Source organism: Salvelinus namaycush, chromosome 6 (assembly GCF_016432855.1).
Source record: "Salvelinus namaycush isolate Seneca chromosome 6, SaNama_1.0, whole genome shotgun sequence".
NCBI classification, from domain to species: Eukaryota; Metazoa; Chordata; class Actinopteri; order Salmoniformes; family Salmonidae; genus Salvelinus; species Salvelinus namaycush.
Window position 1 is genome coordinate 40446169 of NC_052312.1, and position 18597 is coordinate 40464765.

The 18597-nt window shown below is 44.1% G+C and overlaps 2 protein-coding genes across 4 annotated transcripts; both read left to right on the forward strand.

Moving 5' to 3' along the window:
* Window positions 1-672: 672 nt before the first annotated feature.
* Window positions 673-13200, forward strand: LOC120050009 (differentially expressed in FDCP 6-like). 3 transcript variants are annotated; one of them, XM_038996582.1, is made up of 13 exons: window positions 673-822; window positions 909-1096; window positions 2396-2536; window positions 3221-3409; window positions 4040-4270; window positions 4424-4570; window positions 9980-10088; window positions 10293-10504; window positions 10626-10733; window positions 10873-11039; window positions 11296-11497; window positions 11776-11866; window positions 12004-13200. In XM_038996582.1, exons 2-13 carry the CDS (start codon window positions 1001-1003, stop codon window positions 12201-12203), a joined length of 1893 nt encoding a protein of 630 aa, XP_038852510.1. In that variant the 5' UTR covers window positions 673-822; window positions 909-1000; the 3' UTR covers window positions 12204-13200. The 3 variants fall into 3 exon arrangements, with proteins under 3 accessions (XP_038852510.1, XP_038852511.1, XP_038852512.1); XM_038996583.1 differs by having other exon boundaries at window positions 978-1096; XM_038996584.1 differs by lacking the exon at window positions 909-1096.
* Window positions 13201-13297: 97 nt separating this feature from the next.
* On the forward strand, window positions 13298-15808 carry LOC120050010 (malonyl-CoA-acyl carrier protein transacylase, mitochondrial-like). Its single transcript, XM_038996585.1, has 5 exons — window positions 13298-14098; window positions 14334-14421; window positions 14525-14742; window positions 14946-15083; window positions 15381-15808. The coding sequence occupies exons 1-5, from the start codon at window positions 13649-13651 to the stop codon at window positions 15651-15653; spliced, it is 1167 nt and encodes a 388-aa protein (XP_038852513.1). The 5' UTR covers window positions 13298-13648; the 3' UTR covers window positions 15654-15808.
* Window positions 15809-18597: the final 2789 nt, after the last annotated feature.

The following is an 18597-nucleotide window of genomic DNA, read 5'->3' on the forward strand; positions in this document are numbered from 1 at the left end:
GAAACAACTTGTGAGTTTGTGGACGAGTGGCCGCTGAGTGGCTGCTGGGCCGCTGAGTGGCTGCTGGGCCACAGAGTGGCTGCTGGGCCACAGAGTGGCTGCTGGGCCACAGAGTGGCTGCTGGGCCACAGAGTGGCTGCTGGGCCACAGAGTGGCTGCTGGGCCACAGAGTGGCTGCTGGGGAATGTAAGCGTGGTGGGTGATAACGCCGACTGCGTCTTTCTTTTTCCCGACGCAGTTAAGCCAAAACCACGCCAAGTTATTCTGAATAACCGGTGTTCTACAAAGCCTTGAGCGCTCTCCAAGTCCGGAAGTGAATATCACGAAGCGCGAAATGTCAGTCACTGTTTAATAACATTTACCCTTGTATTTCAAGATTGAAAAATATAATAACATAATGTGGTGGGCCAAACTAGCCATTAACATCCCTTAATAACGCTCAAAGACAGATTCAATGGTTGTAGCATTGCTTATTCGACTGAATGATTAGCTAATACATATTTGAGAAATTATGAATTGTAAGCATATGATTTTACCTGATAATAGACTACTAATGATAATATAACTTCAAACAACACTAGCTTGCCAGTGGGAGCGTAGTAGAACGCCTCTTTGAAAAACGGGGCGTGGTTTTGTCTTAACTGCGTTGGGGAAAAGTCGCATATCGCGTATGTATATCAATGACATCAACCAAGAGCTGTGGGTAATTTACCACCATCCACTTGAAAGAGAGGTCAATCATTTACAAGGATGCCAGAGTTTTCCAAAGTCTTTCGAAGTTTTAACTTTGAGTGACCTAAAACATAATTATAGGTTTATAAGGTAGGTAGTATTTTACTTTGGTTACATAATTTTTCCTCTCTTCTCCACCCCTTTTCTTAACGTGTCCTGTTCGCCTTCTCGTTAAGTGCTTCCACTTCAGTTTACAATACTGATATCATTGTGCTGTGCACAACTCCGCTCGCTTCGGAATGTAGACGCAAATACGTCTGTCTCCACAATGGAACTGCAATCCGAACTGCTCAAGTCCATCTGGTACGCGTTCACATCGCTGGACATGGAGAAATGCGGCAAAGTATCGAAGTCCCAGCTGAAGGTTAGATTTGAAGTGTAATATTTCCAAGTGCTGAGCTTTATAATAATGAAATGGGCGTTGAATTGCTTCTGTGCCTCTGGCGCCAGCTTGTTACTCATAGCCTACAATTCACATAATAATATCCACATAATCGTTTGTTTAGATAACCTTATAAACAAACATTTTGAGGTTTGAAGATCTGATCAAGATAGCCTAAAAAATACATTGTTAGCCTCTTACAAGTTATTATATTAGGCTATAATACATTATTCTGCTTGAATCTAGGGATGTATGCCATGTATAAAGTTAACAGTCCACCAGTAAAAATAATAATTTGCATGGATCATGCAGGAATACTGCTCAGTATGAGAAACATGCACATGAAAACATTCTCACTCACACACAATTTGGATACATTGGTGACTTTAATACATGGATACACCCTCATGAGTGTGTATCTATGAAACCCTCTTTCAGTGAGTAATCACAACAGCGGCAGCCTACACACAGAAATGGGAGCATTAAAGTCAGTCGATAGTCACCTATGCCCTCGTTTCAAAGTCCAGGACTGGCCCTCTCCCTTTACTGCAGTCAACCTGTACACATGACAACATATCAGAGTTTACTGTACAACAGAAACAGACGGTGCTGTGTGTTCAGACATCTTCCCCAGTCATCTTCCCCTTCACTTAGTCTCTGGCCTGTTGAGTTCAAACAAGTTGCGTTCTCCCTTTGGTGAGAATCCCAGGAAATAGCAGGCAGGTGTTCAGACATGCTCACACCGAGGTGTGTGTGTGTGTGTGTGTGTGTGTGTGTGTGTGTGTGTGTGTGTGTGTGTGTGTGTGTGTGTGTGTGTGTGTGTGTGTGTGTGTGTGAGAGAGTCAGTCAGTCAGTCAACAGAGGCCTGCAATGTTGTTTACACTGCTTGCTTTGGTTTTTATCATTGACCGCTTTGTTTTTTCATATGATTTGAGATGATTAGAAGTTGTGAACTATTTCAGTAACCACTTACATACTGTATATAAATATAGGAATAGTAGATGTAATATTGACAGTAACATTATACATTTAAAGGGTCATTTTTGGGAGATTCTCATTTGGCCACAAGACCATCCTCTCCTCGAATCCTCTGTCCTCTCTCCTTGGTGACCCGGAAACCGTTTAAAACGGAGGAGTGTCCTCGCTTTTTCAAAAGGAGGCGAGGAGAGGACAACTGAGGACAGAGGAGTTGAGCGAACCAATTGAGAATCTCCCTTTGACACAGGCATTTTCTTCATTTCTCTCACTCTCTCTCTGTGTCTGTGTGTGTGCATGTCGCAGGTTCTCTCCCACAACCTGTATACGGTGTTTAACATCCCTCACGACCCCGTGGCACTGGAGGAACACTTCCAAGACGATGACGATGGACCGGTGTCAAAACATGGCTACATGCCCTACCTCAACAAATACATACTGGCCAAGGTAAACTACCTCAACAAATACATACTGGCCAAGGTAAACTACCTCTACAAATACATACTGGCCAAGGTAAACTACCTCAACAAATACGTACTGGCCAAGGTAAACTACCTCAACAAATACGTACTGGCCAAGGTAAACTACCTCAACAAATACGTACTGGCCAAGGTAAACTACCTCAACAAATACGTACTGGCCAAGGTAAACTACCTCAACAAATACGTACTGGCCAAGGTAAACTACCTCAACAAATACGTACTGGCCAAGGTAAACTACCTCAACAAATACGTACTGGCCAAGGTAAACTACCTCAACAAATACATACTGGCCAAGGTAAACTACCTCAACAAATACATACTGGCCAAGGTAAACTACCTCAACAAATACATACTGGCCAAGGTAACCATCCCATCATACTCAATTGAGGATTTTCACATTGAGATGAGTGAATTCCAGTCCATTCAGGAGATGAATTGCACTTGATCTTGATCTTAGTTCACCCAAAATTACATATTGGTTTCCTTAACCTGTGAGCAAAATCGAAGCATGCATTGCTGTCTTACCTTGTCCATAGACTGCTTACAGGGTATAGAAACCAATATGTCATTTGGGTGAACTATCCGTTTAATATCTAAAACTCTTTACCAGTACTAATGAACAAATGAACCCCTGGTGTGCTGCACCCAGGTCAAAGAGGGTGCATACGACAAGGAGACGTTTGACGACCTGTGCTGGATGATGACCATGAAGAAAAACTACAGACCTAGCATCGGCCAGGGGGGGCTGCTGTGCTCCCTGAGAGACTGCTTCAAACTTTTCTGTCTCTTCAACCTGCTCTCGGAGGACCACTACCCACTCATCATGATTCCACAGGAGGTGAGGGGGTTGGAGGGATGAGGGGGCCAGGGAGAGACTGACCTCCATTGGCACATTTAAATATAAAGCCAGATAGTATCTTTCAGAGAGAAAAGAGATGTACAGGTAGAGAGGAAATAGTTAATCTGAAAAAGAGGGAGGGAGAATAGAGGGTTAATAGACACGTACTGTATATAAACAGTAAGAGAATAGTTGTAGTTATGCAGTCCAGTGGCCATTTTGACTACACTGTGTGCTTTGACGCTTGCAGTATACAAACTGTATGTTTATCGATTAGCCTCTTGCTCAGTGGAGGCTGCTGAGGGGAGGACGGCTCATAATAATATCTGGAACGAGCCCGTCCTCCTCAATTATGGTGCCACAATCCTCCGGTGCATTTTCTAAAATATCTCTACTCTAGGTCCTTACTTCCTGTTCTCCTCCCTAAGCAGGAAGTCAGAGTAGAATAAACCAATAGAAGGGAGGTTTAGTTTCCTGTTGATAACATCTGCAGGCTTTATGAAGATGTGTTGCAACTTGCTGACCACAGCATTATCCCTTTACTAGATCACTTTCTGAATATGGGTCCCAGCAAATTCGCCCATAGAAGGATAAAGATCTTTTCTGACTTGTACGCACACACACACGCAGGTGGAGTACCTGATGAAGAAAATCTCCACTGCGATGAACCAGGAGTGGGATGGCAAGCCCCTGGAGGACCTGCTATCCCAAAATGCCTCTGTCCAGGAGGAGGGCATGTCGGTGTGGGTGTTCCTGGATCACATGGGCGCCGGGAGGCTGCTGAGGGTCAGCAATGCGGGTGCCTTCAGTCTGGCTCTGGACCAGGTCTTCTTTGAGATGTACCACAACGTCCTCAAAAGGGTGAGTTGGTGGGACTGTATGGATGTGGGGCTGTGTGTGTGGGCTGTTTTTATGTGTGTGTATATGTGTGTTTGCGCTGAATGAAATTCACATTACAGGGACAATGATTGATCCCTCTCTCTCCCTCTCGCTCGGTCTGTCTCTCTCTCGCAGGGTTACATGTGGAAAAAGGGACATGTGCGCAGGAACTGGATGGAGCGTTGGTTTGTACTCAGGCCATCCTTCATGGTCTACTACGCCAGCGAGGACCTGAAAGACAAGAAGGGAGAGATTCCATTGGACCAGTATTGTGTTGTGGAGGTAATCTTGTTTTCTACTGGTTTATCTTTTAATCCACAAAAATCTTGGCTAGGGTAATACATTTTTTTTGTTAATGGCTGAGTGAATCGCTACTGTGTACCTGAGACTGAGAAGTACACTATATATACAAAAGTATGTGGACACAAAAGTAAATCGAGCACACAGCCATGCAATTTCCATAGACAAACATTGGCAGTGGAATGGCCTTACTGGAGTGCTCAGTGACATTCAACTTGGCACAAGTCAGTTTGTCATATATCTGCCCTGCTAGAGCTGCCCCGGTCAACTGTAAGTACTGTTATTGTGAAGTGGAAACGTCTAGGAGCAACAACGGCTCAGCCGGAAAAAGTTCACAGAACGGGACCGCCAGCTGCAAAAAATCCTCTGTCCTTAGTTGCAACACTCACTACCGAGTTCTAAACTGCCTCTGGAAGCAACGTCAGCACAAGAACTGTTTGTCTGGAGCTTCATGAAATGGGTTTCCATGGCCGAGCAGCTGCACACAAGCCTAAGATCACCATGCTCAATGTCAAGCGTCTGCTGGAGTGGTGTAAAGCTCGCCGCAATTGGACTATGGAGCAGTGGAAACGCGTTCTCTGGAGTGATTAATTATACTTCACCGTCTGGCAGTCCGACAGACATCTGGGTTTGGCAGATGCTAGGAGAGCGCTACCTACCCAAATGCATAGTGCCAACTGTAAAGTTAGGTGGAGGAGGAATAATGGTCTGGGGCTGTTTTTCACGGTTTGGCCTATGCCCCTTAGTTCCAGTGAAGGGAAATCTTAACGCTACAGTATACAATGACATTCTAGACGATTCTGTGCTTCGAAATTTGTGGCAAGAGTTTGGGGAAGGCCCTTTTCATGTTTCAGCATGACAATGCGGCCGTGCACAAAGCCAGGTCCATACAGAAATGGTTTGTCAAAATCGATGTGGAAGAACTTAACTGGCCTACACAGAGCCCTGACTCCAACCCCATCAAACACCTTTGTGATTAATTGGGATGCAGACACCGAGCCAGACCTAATCGCCCAACATCAGTGCCCACCTGACAAATGCTCTTGTGGCTGAATGGAAGCAAGTCCCTGCAGCAATGTTCCAACATCTAGTGGAAAGCCTTCCCAGAAGAGTGGAGGCTGTTATAGTAGCAAATGGGGGACCAACTCCATGTTAATGCCCATGATTTTGGAATGAGATGTTCGACGAGCAGATGTCCACATACTTTGTCATGTTTTGTATTTTTTTAATTCAACTTTTATTTCTACAGGGTGGGTCACCATTGAGACCAGGGTCTAATTTGAAAGGGATCCCTGTGAACATTAACATACAATAAATAATATCAATACAAGAAATAAAACAGGATTAATCAAAACAAACACAATTCTCACATCACCTCCCTTAAACTCCATCTAAGCTGTCCAATGGAGAGCAGTGAGTCTAATTTCAAGGTGACCTGAAGGCTATTCCATAAGCTGGACCTCCAGAAGCAGTCAGTCCAGAGGGCGGATCTTCAGTTAATATGTGAGCTGATATAGTGGGGGGAGTCTCTGAAGAACCGCTTTATGTAAAAAAAAAGTAGCCAGTGCTGGACCCTTCTGGTAGTTAGAGACTCCCAGCCAACAGAACTATACACAATGCAGTGATGTGTACGGAACATTGTCCCCAGTGATAAAACAAAGTGCTGAATGCTAGTTTGAATCTAAAGGTTTTAAAGCAGAGGCTGCCACATGCATATAGATTACATCACCATAATCAAGTACTGGGAGAAGCGTTGCTTGAACAATCTTCCTTCTACTTTCCAAAGTGAGCCAGGATTGATTTCTATAAAAGAAACCAATCTTAATTCTCAACTTTCTTGTCAGTTTGTCAATGTGTTTTTAAAAGACAGCTTATCAATCCAAACACCCAAGCACTTATAATGGAGGACTTGTTCAATTTGGGCTAACTTCAATCAAATCAAAGTTTATTTGTCACGTGTGCCGAATTCAACAGGTGTAGACCTTACAGTGAAATGCTTACTTACAGGCTCTAACCAATAGTGCAAAAAAGGTATTAGGTGAACAATAGGTAGGTAAAGAAATAAAAACAACAGTAAAAAGACAGGCTATATACAGTAGCGAGGCTACATACAGACACCGGTTAGTCAGGCTGATTGAGGTAGTATGTACATGTAGATATGGTTAAAGTGACTATGCATATATGATAAACAGAGAGTAGCAGCAGTGTAAAAAGAGAGGTTGCCGGGGGGGCTCACAATGAAATTAGGAGTCTTATGGCTTGGGGGTAAAAACTGTTGAAGCCTTTTTGTCCTAGACTTGGCACTCCGGTACCGCTTGCCATGCGGCAGTAAAGAGAACAGTCTATGACTGGGGTGGCTAGGGTCTTTGACAATTTTTAGGGCCTTCCTCTGACACCACCTGGTGTAGAGGTCCTGGATGGCAGGCAGCTTAGCCCCAGTGATGTACTGGGCCGTACGCACTACCCTCTGTAGTGCCTTGTGGTCAGAGGCCGAGCAATTGCCGTACCAGGCAGTGATGCAACCAGTCAGGATGCTCTCGATGTTGCAGCTGTAGAACCTTTTGAAGATCTCAGGACCCATGACAAATCTTTTTAGTTCCCTGATGGGGAATAGGCTTTGTCATGCCCTCTTCACGACTGTCTGTGTTTGGACCATTCTAGTTTGTTGTTGATGTGGACGCCAAGGAACTTGAAGCTCTCAACCTGCTCCACTACAGCCCCGTCGATGAGAATGGGGGCGTGCTCGGTCCTCCTTTTCCTGTAATCAATGTGCAAATATGTAGGTCCACAAAGTTAATATTACGAGACCTGGAGACCAACATAAACTTGGTTTTATTAGCATTTAGCACTAGTTTAAGATCAGTAAGCCATTTTTGAATAGAGTCAAAACCATGCTGAAGGTTATGAATGGCCTGCTGTTAAGAGGGGGAACAGGAGTAAATAACTGTATCATCCGCGTAGAGATGAATGTTACAGGTTTTAACAGATAGACCAATATTATGTATAGAAATAGTGAAGAGAACAGGGCCAAAAATCGACCCCTGCGGCATACCTTAAATAATATTGAGGAAGCTAGATTTGATACCGTCAGTACAAGTTGTGTCCTCTCCATTAGATAGTTATTGAAACAACTGCAAGATGCCTGATCTAACACATTTCACACAACCTTTGTACAAGTAAGAAATGGTCAGCAGTATCAAATACTTTTGACAGGTCAATAAATAAGGCAGCACTGATTTTTATGGTGTAAACAATATAGCACATCATCTAGACAAGTATAGCTGCTGAAACAGTGCTATGTCTTAATCTGTCTGCATATTTCAAGACATGGCATATGGGGGTGTAGTGAGATACCCAAAAGGCTGGATGATTCTCTTGTCATCACTCATCCTTGAAAAAAGGTATACTATACTGAACAAAAATATCCACCTGACAGGTGTGGCATATCAAGAAGCTGATTAAACAGTATGATTATTACACATGTGTACCTTGTGCTGAGGACAATAAAAGGCCACTCTAAAATGTGCAGTTTTGTCACACCGCACAATGCCACAGATGTCTCAAGTTAAGGGAGCATACAATTGGCATGCTGACTGCAGGAATGTCCACTAGAGCTGTTGCCAGATACTGTAATGTTTATTTCTCTACCATAAGCCGCCTCCAACGTTTTAGAGAATTTGGCAATACGTCCAACCGGCCTCACAACCGCAGACCACATGTAACCACGCCAGCCCAGGACCTCCACATCCAGGGACCTTGACCTGCGAGATCGTCTGAGACCAGCCACCCAGACACTTGATGAAACTGTGGGATTGCACAACTGAAGAATTTCTGCACAAACTATCAGAAACTGTCTCTGGGATGCTCATCTGCGTGCTCGTCATCCTTACCAGGGTCTTGACCTGACTGTAGTTCAGCGTTGTAACCAACTTCAGTGCCTAGAAGGCCAGCATCCCGGAGTCTCCTCTTCACTGTTGACGTTGAGACTGGTGTTTTGCGGGTACTATTTACTGAAGCTGCCAGTTGCAGACTTGTGAGGCATCTGTTTCTCAAACTAAACACTACTGTACTTGTCTCCTTGCTCAGTTGTGCACCGGGGCCTTCCACTCCTCTTTCTATTCTGATTAGGACTATAAATTCTAACTAGCATAAATTGGGCATTATCACCAAGGGCCACATTTAGAACTAGACATTCAAATTGCTTAGGGACAGAGGTAGATGAGAGATACAGAAACATTTAAGTTGTCCTTTGTAAATATGGCGACACCTCTGTCAGATCCAAAACATTATAACCAGCTAGAGACACATCATTATCCGGCACAGTCTCATTTAGCCAAGTTTCCCTCAACCCCTCCCATCTATCTCTGAACACCATCCAGTTTTTTCTATTAGCCATATATTTTTCAACTGTGCTATGTTTCACAAAAGTTCTGAACCTTTCTATTCTCATAGTTTGTACAGATTGTAAATTAAATTTTAAAAAATTGCTACAATTATTATTATATTAATTGATTGTCAATGACTTTTCAAATCACCCAGCAGTGCTATTTGCAGAGTTAGCTCCAAGTAAATGTTGCAATTCTTCAGCCATTCCTGAACCGGTGACCAAAAACAAGCCACAAATGGACAGTACCAAAACACATTATCTAATGATTCTGTCTTTTCGCAGCAAAATCTGCAGTGCTGGGATGGTTTTATCCCCTATATATAAAATGTAATTGGTTGCAAGAATTTTGTATAATCATTTAAATGGAACAATTTTAAGTTTTGAATCCGGTGTTGTTTTGTGTATCAGTTCATAAACCATGTGCCATGGAATTGGTGTATTGGAAATCTCTTCCCAACTATTTGGCAATCTATATGGCACAGCTGTTCATTTTTGGTCCTTAAATGAAACTGGTATACTTTTTTATTTATCATTTTCTTTAACCACTTTTGGTCTTTAATGCAGGGCTGACCGACAATTTCCTTACTCTTTCCCTCTTCCATTTATGATGTTTCAGATATTACCAGAATGTCCACATTGGTTTGAGAGGTCAGAGTTCAAGATCAAACTTCTGGCATTTACATGAATCAGTCCAACGCCACAGCTGCAGGATTTCATATCAGACTCTAATATCAGCACATATGCTCAGTTGGTAACCCCTTATTTGAAAATACCATAGGGTTAGCTTGAATTGGTATAGATACAAGCTTGTCTAGAACTGTACCATTGGGCCTATATTTTGAACTAGGATGTGGATTACAACAAGAGTCAATGAGGGTTACCTGTTGCGAGCCTGATGCAAATACTGATCATTTATGGTTGGGATTACCTGAGCGGAACTTGGGGTGTTGATAAGTCAATGTCACCCTGGTAGTCAACCACCAGTTGTCCTCTCTTTGTCTTAGGCTATTCCAGACAGGGATGGGAAGCGTTGTCTCTTTTGTGTGAAGACCACCAGCAAGACCTATGAGATGAGTGCCGCCGACCAGAGACAGAGGGTGGAATGGACCCAAGGTGAGGGGATGTGAACAAGTGTAACGCCCTGCCTGAGACACAAGCCTAATTGTCGTCCTCGGACCAAGAGGATATCCTGTTGCCCTAATGGTTAAAACATTTGGGAGACCCCTCGGTTGAAAAGCATTAGGGAAGGAACATCACTTTTTTCTGATTCTCCTGTGTGTGTGTGTGTGTGTGTGTGTGTGTCCTCTCTCTCCCCAGCCTTGCAGACTGCCGTCCGTCTCCAGGGTGAGCGCAAGTCCTCCCTCCACCAGGAACTAAAGCTGAAGAGGCGGGTCCAGCGCGAGCAGAGTCAACGGGAGCGCAGCCTGAGCGCCAGCAGCAGCCACGGCAGCCAATCAGAAGAGCTTACCATTCAAGACCTGGAGAAGGAAAAGGAACGGCAAGGACAGGAGATAGAGAGTATTATTCAGGTGAGCAGGAGGGAGAGAGAGTGAGGCATTAAAGAGGAGAGATAGAAAAGAGAAGGGGGGAAAGAGGGGGTAATGCATACAGTACCTAACATGACATGTAGGATGTATTTGTGTCCCACAGCACCAGCGAGAGGTGGAGGCACGGCGCAGGGAGGAGGAGGAGAAAGAGAGGGAGCAACAGAAGGAGGTCCAGAGAGAGTTGGAGAGACAGCTAGAGGAGGCAGAGAAGGTAAGATAATACTGAAGAATGAGGTTTATCAGTGCACCTATGTAGGTTCCCCAGATAAATGATTAGTGTGTGTGTGAGAGAGAATGCAGCCGGCGTACATGTATACGTGCCTGATTGCCTGACTGCGTGTGTTCCCCAGTTGAGGGAGAGCATGCAGGCTGAGATGGCAGAGAAAGAGAAGGAGGCCGAGCAGCAGAGGAAGAGGATCCAGGAGCTGGAGCTGACCCAGCACAAACTGGAGGCTGCTCTCAACACAGAGATACAGGCCCACATGGAGGAGGAGAGAGTCAGGCTGGAGCTAGAAGGGTAACACGCCTACAAAAACGTATCTCAACATGGAGATACAGGCCCACATAGAGGAGAGAGTCAGGCACACACACACACACACACGGACACACACACATGGCTGCAAGACTAAAGACACAGATCAGATCACCAAACGTCCCTGTCTATTGCAGTAGAATTGTCTTCTGTGTACTTATATCCCTCATCCTCTCTCCTAACTATCCTTGTCTCCCTTTCTACTGTCTCTACCGTTGTCCTCCTTCCTCTCCTTTCCCAGAGTACTGCAGGCAGAGGAGGAGAAGAGCAGGCAGTGTCTGCTCCTCCAGGAGCAGCAGGAGGCATCCCGCCACTTCAGCCCCACGGAGGAGGCTCCAAACAGAGCTAAGGAAGAGCGGCCTGCCCCCTCTGCCCTCCACTACGCCTCCCAGGAGCTCCAGAGCCTCCGAGAGACCCGAGAAAGGAGTCACCAGCACCTGGAGGTGAGAGAGAGGAGATGAGAGGAAGAGGTGGCAGGAGGTGAGGGGAGAGCAGGATAAGGCTATTGTTCAGGATCTTTTTAGGTGGGAATCTTGCTACAGTGGACTTTAGGCAGCCATAATTTCCACAGTGAAAAAGCTTTATAGAATTATTTGCAGGTGGAATTGTTGCATAGGGCACCTATAAGTCAATAACACCTAGTAAATGATAGATGATAAAACAAAGTGCAACTGACATCAACTTTAACTATGTCCTTGTTTCCCTCTCTCTGGGTCTGTAGGAAGTTCAGGAGAAGCTTCGTAAAGCCAGCATCCATGTCCGACACTGGAACGTTCAGCTCAACCGCCTAATGAAACCCATCGCTCCTGGGGGTAATGCTCTGCCATGTATTTCTCCCTCTCTCTGTGTGTGTGTGTTGCAATAAAAAAAAATACTACAATAAGAAATCAGATTTGATGGACAGTCAATAAACTATACTCAATATGGTATGCCATATCTTTTGCTACAGACAAGTTATCATCGTTGCCAGCGAAAATCACCTGCTCGAAACAGGAGGGGGCGTTAGCCAGCAGTGAGTTTATCGCTAAACTCCAACCAAGAGCCAATCAAGAAACTCAGCAAATACTTGAGAGCCAATCGGCTACAGAAGAGAAAGGACTACAGGAACAGGTGGAGGCTATCACCCTGTCAGACCCTGGGGAATCGTGATGGGTCATGGGTAAATTGTGACTGACTGATCTACAAATAATATTGTAGTTATTTATGATGCAAGGATCTTTGCAGATCAGTCATTCGGCAGTCGTCTGCACTGTCGGCTGCAATGTCGAACATTCCCAGTTGTTTTACATGTCAACAGTCTGGCCGAGTTCCTGCCCGACTAGATGTGCAGGTGTTGCATTGCATCAATCAATGGTTGCGTGCCACGTCATCGACTGTGCAGTCGGGCATCAGATTTCTACATCAATTGAGGTGCTTAGCTGATGTGTTAAATACCAATCCAGGCTTTGAAGATCTGGAATGTAGTCGGGGAGGAACTCGACCTCTACCAATGGTAGTACTGACTAGGAGATGAGTAGGATCTGTAAAAAATTAATTAAAGGGAATTTGTCTTCCTATTAGAAAGTGCTTTGATCGAGGAGATACTACCTGTGCAATAAGAATGCTAATTTTAGTTCCGTACGAACATGTCCCATGATGAGGACTGAATCTTGACAGGTGGACCCAGTAGCCTATACACTACTTCAAGAACTGAGAAACACCTCATCAACCAACTGACTGTTCAGATTTCGATCTTGCTCGGGGATAACAGTCATTGTAAATGATAGAATACCGAGAATAAATGACAGGTTTGAATTTCTGTACAAAAGAAGTGCACATAATGGTATGTTGTGTGTGAACAAAGTGATTGCTCTCTTCTCCATTTGATACAAGGCAGTCTAACAAACCCATGTATGCCATTTTTTTGTCAGGAAAGGAAAAGTGTCATGTCAGGAAAAATCGGGACACGCAAATATGTACAGTCCCCTTTTGAAATAGGCCTAGTATTCAGCACAACACATTCTTTTTTTCCCCTCTTTTATTCTTGAAATGCAATCTCTTTGAAGTAATGTCTTAAATCTGTGGCTCACATATGCCTAATATATTGACATATATTTCAAATATATGTAATATGTACTAATATTTAAAATAAATATATCTAAATACATGTCTTACCCATCTCCATATGTCACATATAGTATTATACAGTATATCGAGTGGTTGATGTTTTTTTGAAGTTGAACATATTTGTTTGTGTAGGTAAGTAGGCCTACCAAGCAATGAAAAAATATTCAAACAATCAAGTGCAATATTTCTAACTAAAGATTGCTATTTCAATGTGAGTATTTTTGACGGGTGATGTTTTTGTGTGATTTCTTGTGAATCTGCAACGCGCCCAAACACTGACCGTCGTTCTACGTCATTTGAAAGCGACTTTTCTCCTAAGCAATATGGCTGCGTCCTGCGCCGATTGATAGTCTCATGGAGTGTATAATATGAGTACCGTGAACTTATAAAAACTTATGAACCGCTTCGGTGGACACCAAATTTAGAGATTGCATGTGGCAATACTACGCACATTAAGGTTGTCGTCCTGCGAAAAGGTATCAGTCAACATGAGAGGCGCTACTCTCCTCAACATGATGAGGACACCCTCAATAACGAAGCTTAGGTCATTTCCCTTCTTGTGCAGGAAAGTGTCAAACACCCCCCATCAGCATGGCTCACAGAACGGGACACAAACATCACCCGAGACCAAAGACCAACTCATGGAGAATGAGCCCACGGAGGAAGAGCAACGAAGACCCAAAAAGAAGCCGAGCGAGTGTTCTGTGCTGCTCTTCCCCGGGCAGGGGAGTCAGTTCGTGGGTATGGGTCGCGGGCTTCTGAAATACGGAAACGTCAAGGACATGTTTGCCGTCGCGCAGAAGATACTGGGCTACGACTTGCTGTCTCTGTGCCTAGATGGGCCAGAGGAGGAATTGATGAAGACACTCCACTGTCAGCCCGCCGTGTTTGTCACGTCACTGGCAGCTGTGGAGCGGCTGAACCACGAAAACCCAGCGGTAAGCCACATAGTAGTTGCCATGTCTGTAGCCGCTTATGCGCTGATGCTGTGAGTTGCATCTTATTTAAATAGTTACACGTGTGCATTTAATGGCAAAGTATACATTAAATATATGTTTAACTATACAGCCTAAGATACCCTGATGTTTTATACTAATAATATTATTTTATTTCACCACAAACAAAACTCTCATCGCACATCTTGTCATCATATGCGACCTCATCCATCTCAAGGCCATTGAGAATTGTGTGGCTGCTGCAGGATTTAGTGTGGGAGAGTTTGCAGCCCTGGTGTTTTCTGGTGCCATGGATTTCGCAGAAGGTGAGCCTCAATAGTCTATCCAATGCTGTGCTATACTTAATTATGAACGGACGGTAAACAATTCTAAGTCGCCATAGTTTTTTTTGTCTCTTTCATCCTACAGCCCTGTATGCGGTGAAGGTGCGGGCAGAGGCCATGCAGAACGCGTCAGAGCTGATCTCTAGCGGCATGCTGTCGGTAATGGGACGGCCCCAGGCTAAGTACAAACATGCCTGTTTGCAGGCCAGGGAGCACTGCCTTAGCCTGGGCATCAAGGAGCCTGTCTGCAGTGTGGCCAACTACCTTTTCCCCGATGGGAGAGTCATCGCTGGCCACAAAGAGGTAGTGGATGGATGGGGAGTTGGGTCACTCTCTTGGGCCATAACATCCTGGATTTATGTACCTCACATTTATTTGAGATCAGAGTCAAGCAGGCTATAGGCCTACTTCTCAGATATACCTAAATGTGTTAGGGAAAGGGGCTAGGGGTGGAATTGACATTGGGAATGAGTCACAGACACTTCCTCCTGTCCTCCCTTCCTCAGGCACTGGACTTCCTACAACAGAACTCGAGGAAACTTCACTTCCTGCGTGCGCGGCCGCTCCCGGTGAGTGGGGCTTTCCACACGGCACTGATGGAGTCTGCCACCGAGCCCCTGAGAGACGTCCTCAGACAGGTGGAGGTACGGAACTTCATCAATCAGTCAATAATATATTTTCAATTTCCAGTTGGTCAATGTACTGTGCAGCCAGGACGTTACAATATACAGCATACGTCAAGTATAGAATATCTCCAGTCGTGTTGGTTGAAGTATGGTGGACTTTACAAGATTTGATTCCTAACATGGACCACACACAGATTGTCAATTGTATAAGTCTGTTTAAAAACATTTACAGTTTCCCTTCATAAATGCCAAAATAAATGTAAAGGAGTGGAAAAATCCTTTACCAAACCCGTCTCTCTACCCATCCCAACTTAGGTACGTCGGCCCGAGATCAACGTGTACTCCAACGTGGACGCCAAGCGCTACATGCATGAGGGCCACGTGCGCAGGCAGCTGGTCAAGCAGCTAGTGTCGCCAGTGAAGTGGGAGCAGACCCTCCACGAGGTGTACGAGAGGACCCAGGGTCAGAGCTTCCCCCACACCTACGAGGTGGGCCCCGGGAAGCAGCTGGGGGCCACGCTGCAGAAGTGCAACATGAAGGCCTACAAGAGCTACACACATGTGGACGTCACCACCCACGATGACTGAGAGGATTATGGTCTGAGGAGTAAGACAGGACTCATGGATTTGTGAAGAGACTCGTATCAATACAGTACAGTCTACATACTGTACAGTGTACACCCATTGACAATCACCCATGTCGTGTCTTTGGCATCATTAAAGTGAAGACTTATTTTATCAAATCAATTCTCTGTACTTATTATTACGTAATTAAACTAATGTGTAAATGTAATTAACTAGGAAGTCGGGGCACCAAGGAAAATCTTCAGATTAAAGTTATAATTTTCCTAATATTTTAATATCTGATCAATTAGTCTAATTAATCATTCTTAACCTCACGTTAGTCTCATTCCGAACGTCGTAAATCGTTGGTTATCTGCACGAACCCAGTCTTCACTATAAATCATCCATACATCAATTGTCTTAATCATTTATTTACTAACTAAATAATCACAGAAATGCATAACAAACAAACAGTAGATACGGTTATAAGGAAATGATAGGGGATGTGCCCTAGTGGGCTAAACCGATATGACGGCTTGGTAGACAAAAGAGGAAGTGGGTGTGGCTGAGAATGCCAGGAAAGACAAAAGACACTACACAAGTTGATAATTATAATAATTGAAATGCTAATCCTTTGCACATGAACACTCACTCATTCGGGAATAATTGCAATCAATATATATATTTACGCTCAGTGTGTCGTCATGATCTCTGTTGGAATTGTCCGTCTCAAACCTTAGCCCTCTCGATAATCGAGGTACGCTTGGTCTGAAGTGGGCTTCTTTAGGTGGGGGTTTTATTCGGAACAGCAGAAAAGGCTGTCCCATGACGCCAGATCAATGTGTGTGCTCATGGGGCGGGCCAATGACTTAGTTAACTTTAAAGGGAATTGGATTCTCTTTCATTAAAGTTTAAAATCACATTACATAATTTCACAAATAGTTTCATCTTTACTCATTAATTTTATACTATATTTAGATGCAAATCTCATAACGGAGAGACTTGTATAAACAGAGTTATGGTAATGTGGCTCTATTGTCTCTCAATGAGGTCACAAACAAACAAAATGGACCGGTCGTAGCTGGATTCTCCACCGGTTATACATTCTCCAAAACATGGATATTGTTTAGTTCTCAAGTTCTGTGAGGTAGAAGAAGTTCCTTTGTTCTACTGTGAACCTTTCTATCTCTCTACTGCATGAGGGAGAGAGTCTCCAGGAATTTACAACCTGAGATAACAGAGCCTGGGTGTAGGGGGAAGAGAGAGGTGGTGAGAGAGAGAGAGTTGGTGCTTGCTATATCCAAAGAGGGCCACGTCATGACACCCAAAAGGAGTAAAACAGTACTAAAGACAGACACACATACATTACCTACAGTATACTTCCTTCAATGTGACAGAAATGACTCAGTCCATATGAACTCATTCAAGTGACCTTGCACCAATAAATAAATACCTGGTATTTATGAGAGTCAAGTCAGTTTGGTTTTTCTCACGTTTAATTTTTTCCTCAAGTCATTAAAAAATCATTTTCCAGCTTCCATTTAATGGTGTAATAAGCTACATAAGATAGTTGTGGCAATTAAATGTCTAACCAGTAACAGGCCCAATCTTCATAGAAAAGACTGCAGACCAGCAACAGTCTTTAAAACATGCATTAGTTGATAAGACTATAAAAACCGTGATCCAGCACAATCGATTCAATAACACACACTGTATTAATTGTTTTCTTAAATTAAAGTCTATAGTAAAAATTGTTTAAAAATCTCACTCAATTAGGAAATTGTCCAACACAAAACATTGTAGCCAGAAGTCCAGCCAAGGCCCTCTCAGTGCAACGGTTAGCCTTTCTACTCCTTCCACAATGCAGTGCAAATGGTTGCCGTGGCCACCAGTGCCACAGTGGCAAGTGTTGCTTTGGCCCAACCAGGGCAGTTAGCAGGTTCAATACTGGAAACCTGTGTAGGGGCAAGGGACAACACATGAGTAGTAGTAAGAGACTTATCCCCAATCCCAAATCTACCCTTAGCCCCTACCCCCAATGCACATGAGGAGAAGTATATACTGTAGGTATAGGAAGTGTGCTAGTGGCTCTTACCCAGGCTACGCAAGTCTCTGCTCTCTGTGTAGCCTGCCTGTGGACAGCAGAGGCCAACCAGGCTCTGGCCACACCAGGCAAACTCTTCACTCCCCAAAGCTGTTCTTGTATCCCCCTGATAATGAGTTACATGAGATCTTTGTTAACCATATTATTTTAATTTATTGCGTGTTAAATTTTTCTTATGTGCAAAGTAAGCACTGATTTACTAGTTGTTTGGCACAAGACATCCTGGTCTTTGAGCCCTCTCACCTGTAGATGCTTCTAGTCAGGGCGTGGGCAGGCCTTGTCACATGGAGAGTTTGTGGCACATGCCACTGGTTAGGGAGTCTCTCTGCCCATTCACGGTCCAGTCTGTCACCAATCTCTGCCAGCTGACGACCTGTAGTCCGGGCAGCCCTGGCATGGATCCTAAAGGAGGGACGGACAGAAATGATGTTCACAAAACATTAGAAATGCGTTCTTTATTCCTTGAGGTAATCAGTGATGGGGAACAACAAAGTGTCCAGTTTCAAGCATTTTGCTTTCACCCATAATGTCAAATTAGTGACTACTTCAATGGAGGAAAAAAATAGGGTTCGAATACCTCCTTTGAATGTCTGTTATGACATAAGAGATAAGATCAGCTAAATATGTGTATGTGACCAATAAAATTGGATTTGATCAAGAGGTCAGGACTGGTGTGACGTAGCCTCTACCTGAGATTCACATCAGACAGGGTGACGTTGTCCACCTCACTAGGTCCAGCCCTGAGGGAAATGGCACGGCGTCGCTCTCTTCTGTGCTCCACCATTTTGTTTTCTGATAAAGAAAAGAGTTTGCCACACATATGTTATGAGTTTCAGGGTGTTACACATAAATAATGTGGAAGCC

Coding starts and splice junctions, on each gene's coding strand:
- LOC120050009 (XM_038996582.1), top strand. CDS start 1,001: ATGGAACTGCAATCCGAACTGCTCAAGTCCATCTGGTACGCGTTCACA. Junction 10,505..10,625: donor AGATAGAGAGTATTATTCAG/GTGAGCAGGAGG, acceptor TGTGTCCCACAG/CACCAGCGAGAGGTGGAGGC. Junction 11,867..12,003: donor GAAACCCATCGCTCCTGGGG/GTAATGCTCTGC, acceptor CTTTTGCTACAG/ACAAGTTATCATCGTTGCCA.
- LOC120050010 (XM_038996585.1), top strand. CDS start 13,649: ATGAGAGGCGCTACTCTCCTCAACATGATGAGGACACCCTCAATAACG. Junction 14,099..14,333: donor TGAACCACGAAAACCCAGCG/GTAAGCCACATA, acceptor ATCCATCTCAAG/GCCATTGAGAATTGTGTGGC. Junction 14,422..14,524: donor TGCCATGGATTTCGCAGAAG/GTGAGCCTCAAT, acceptor TTCATCCTACAG/CCCTGTATGCGGTGAAGGTG.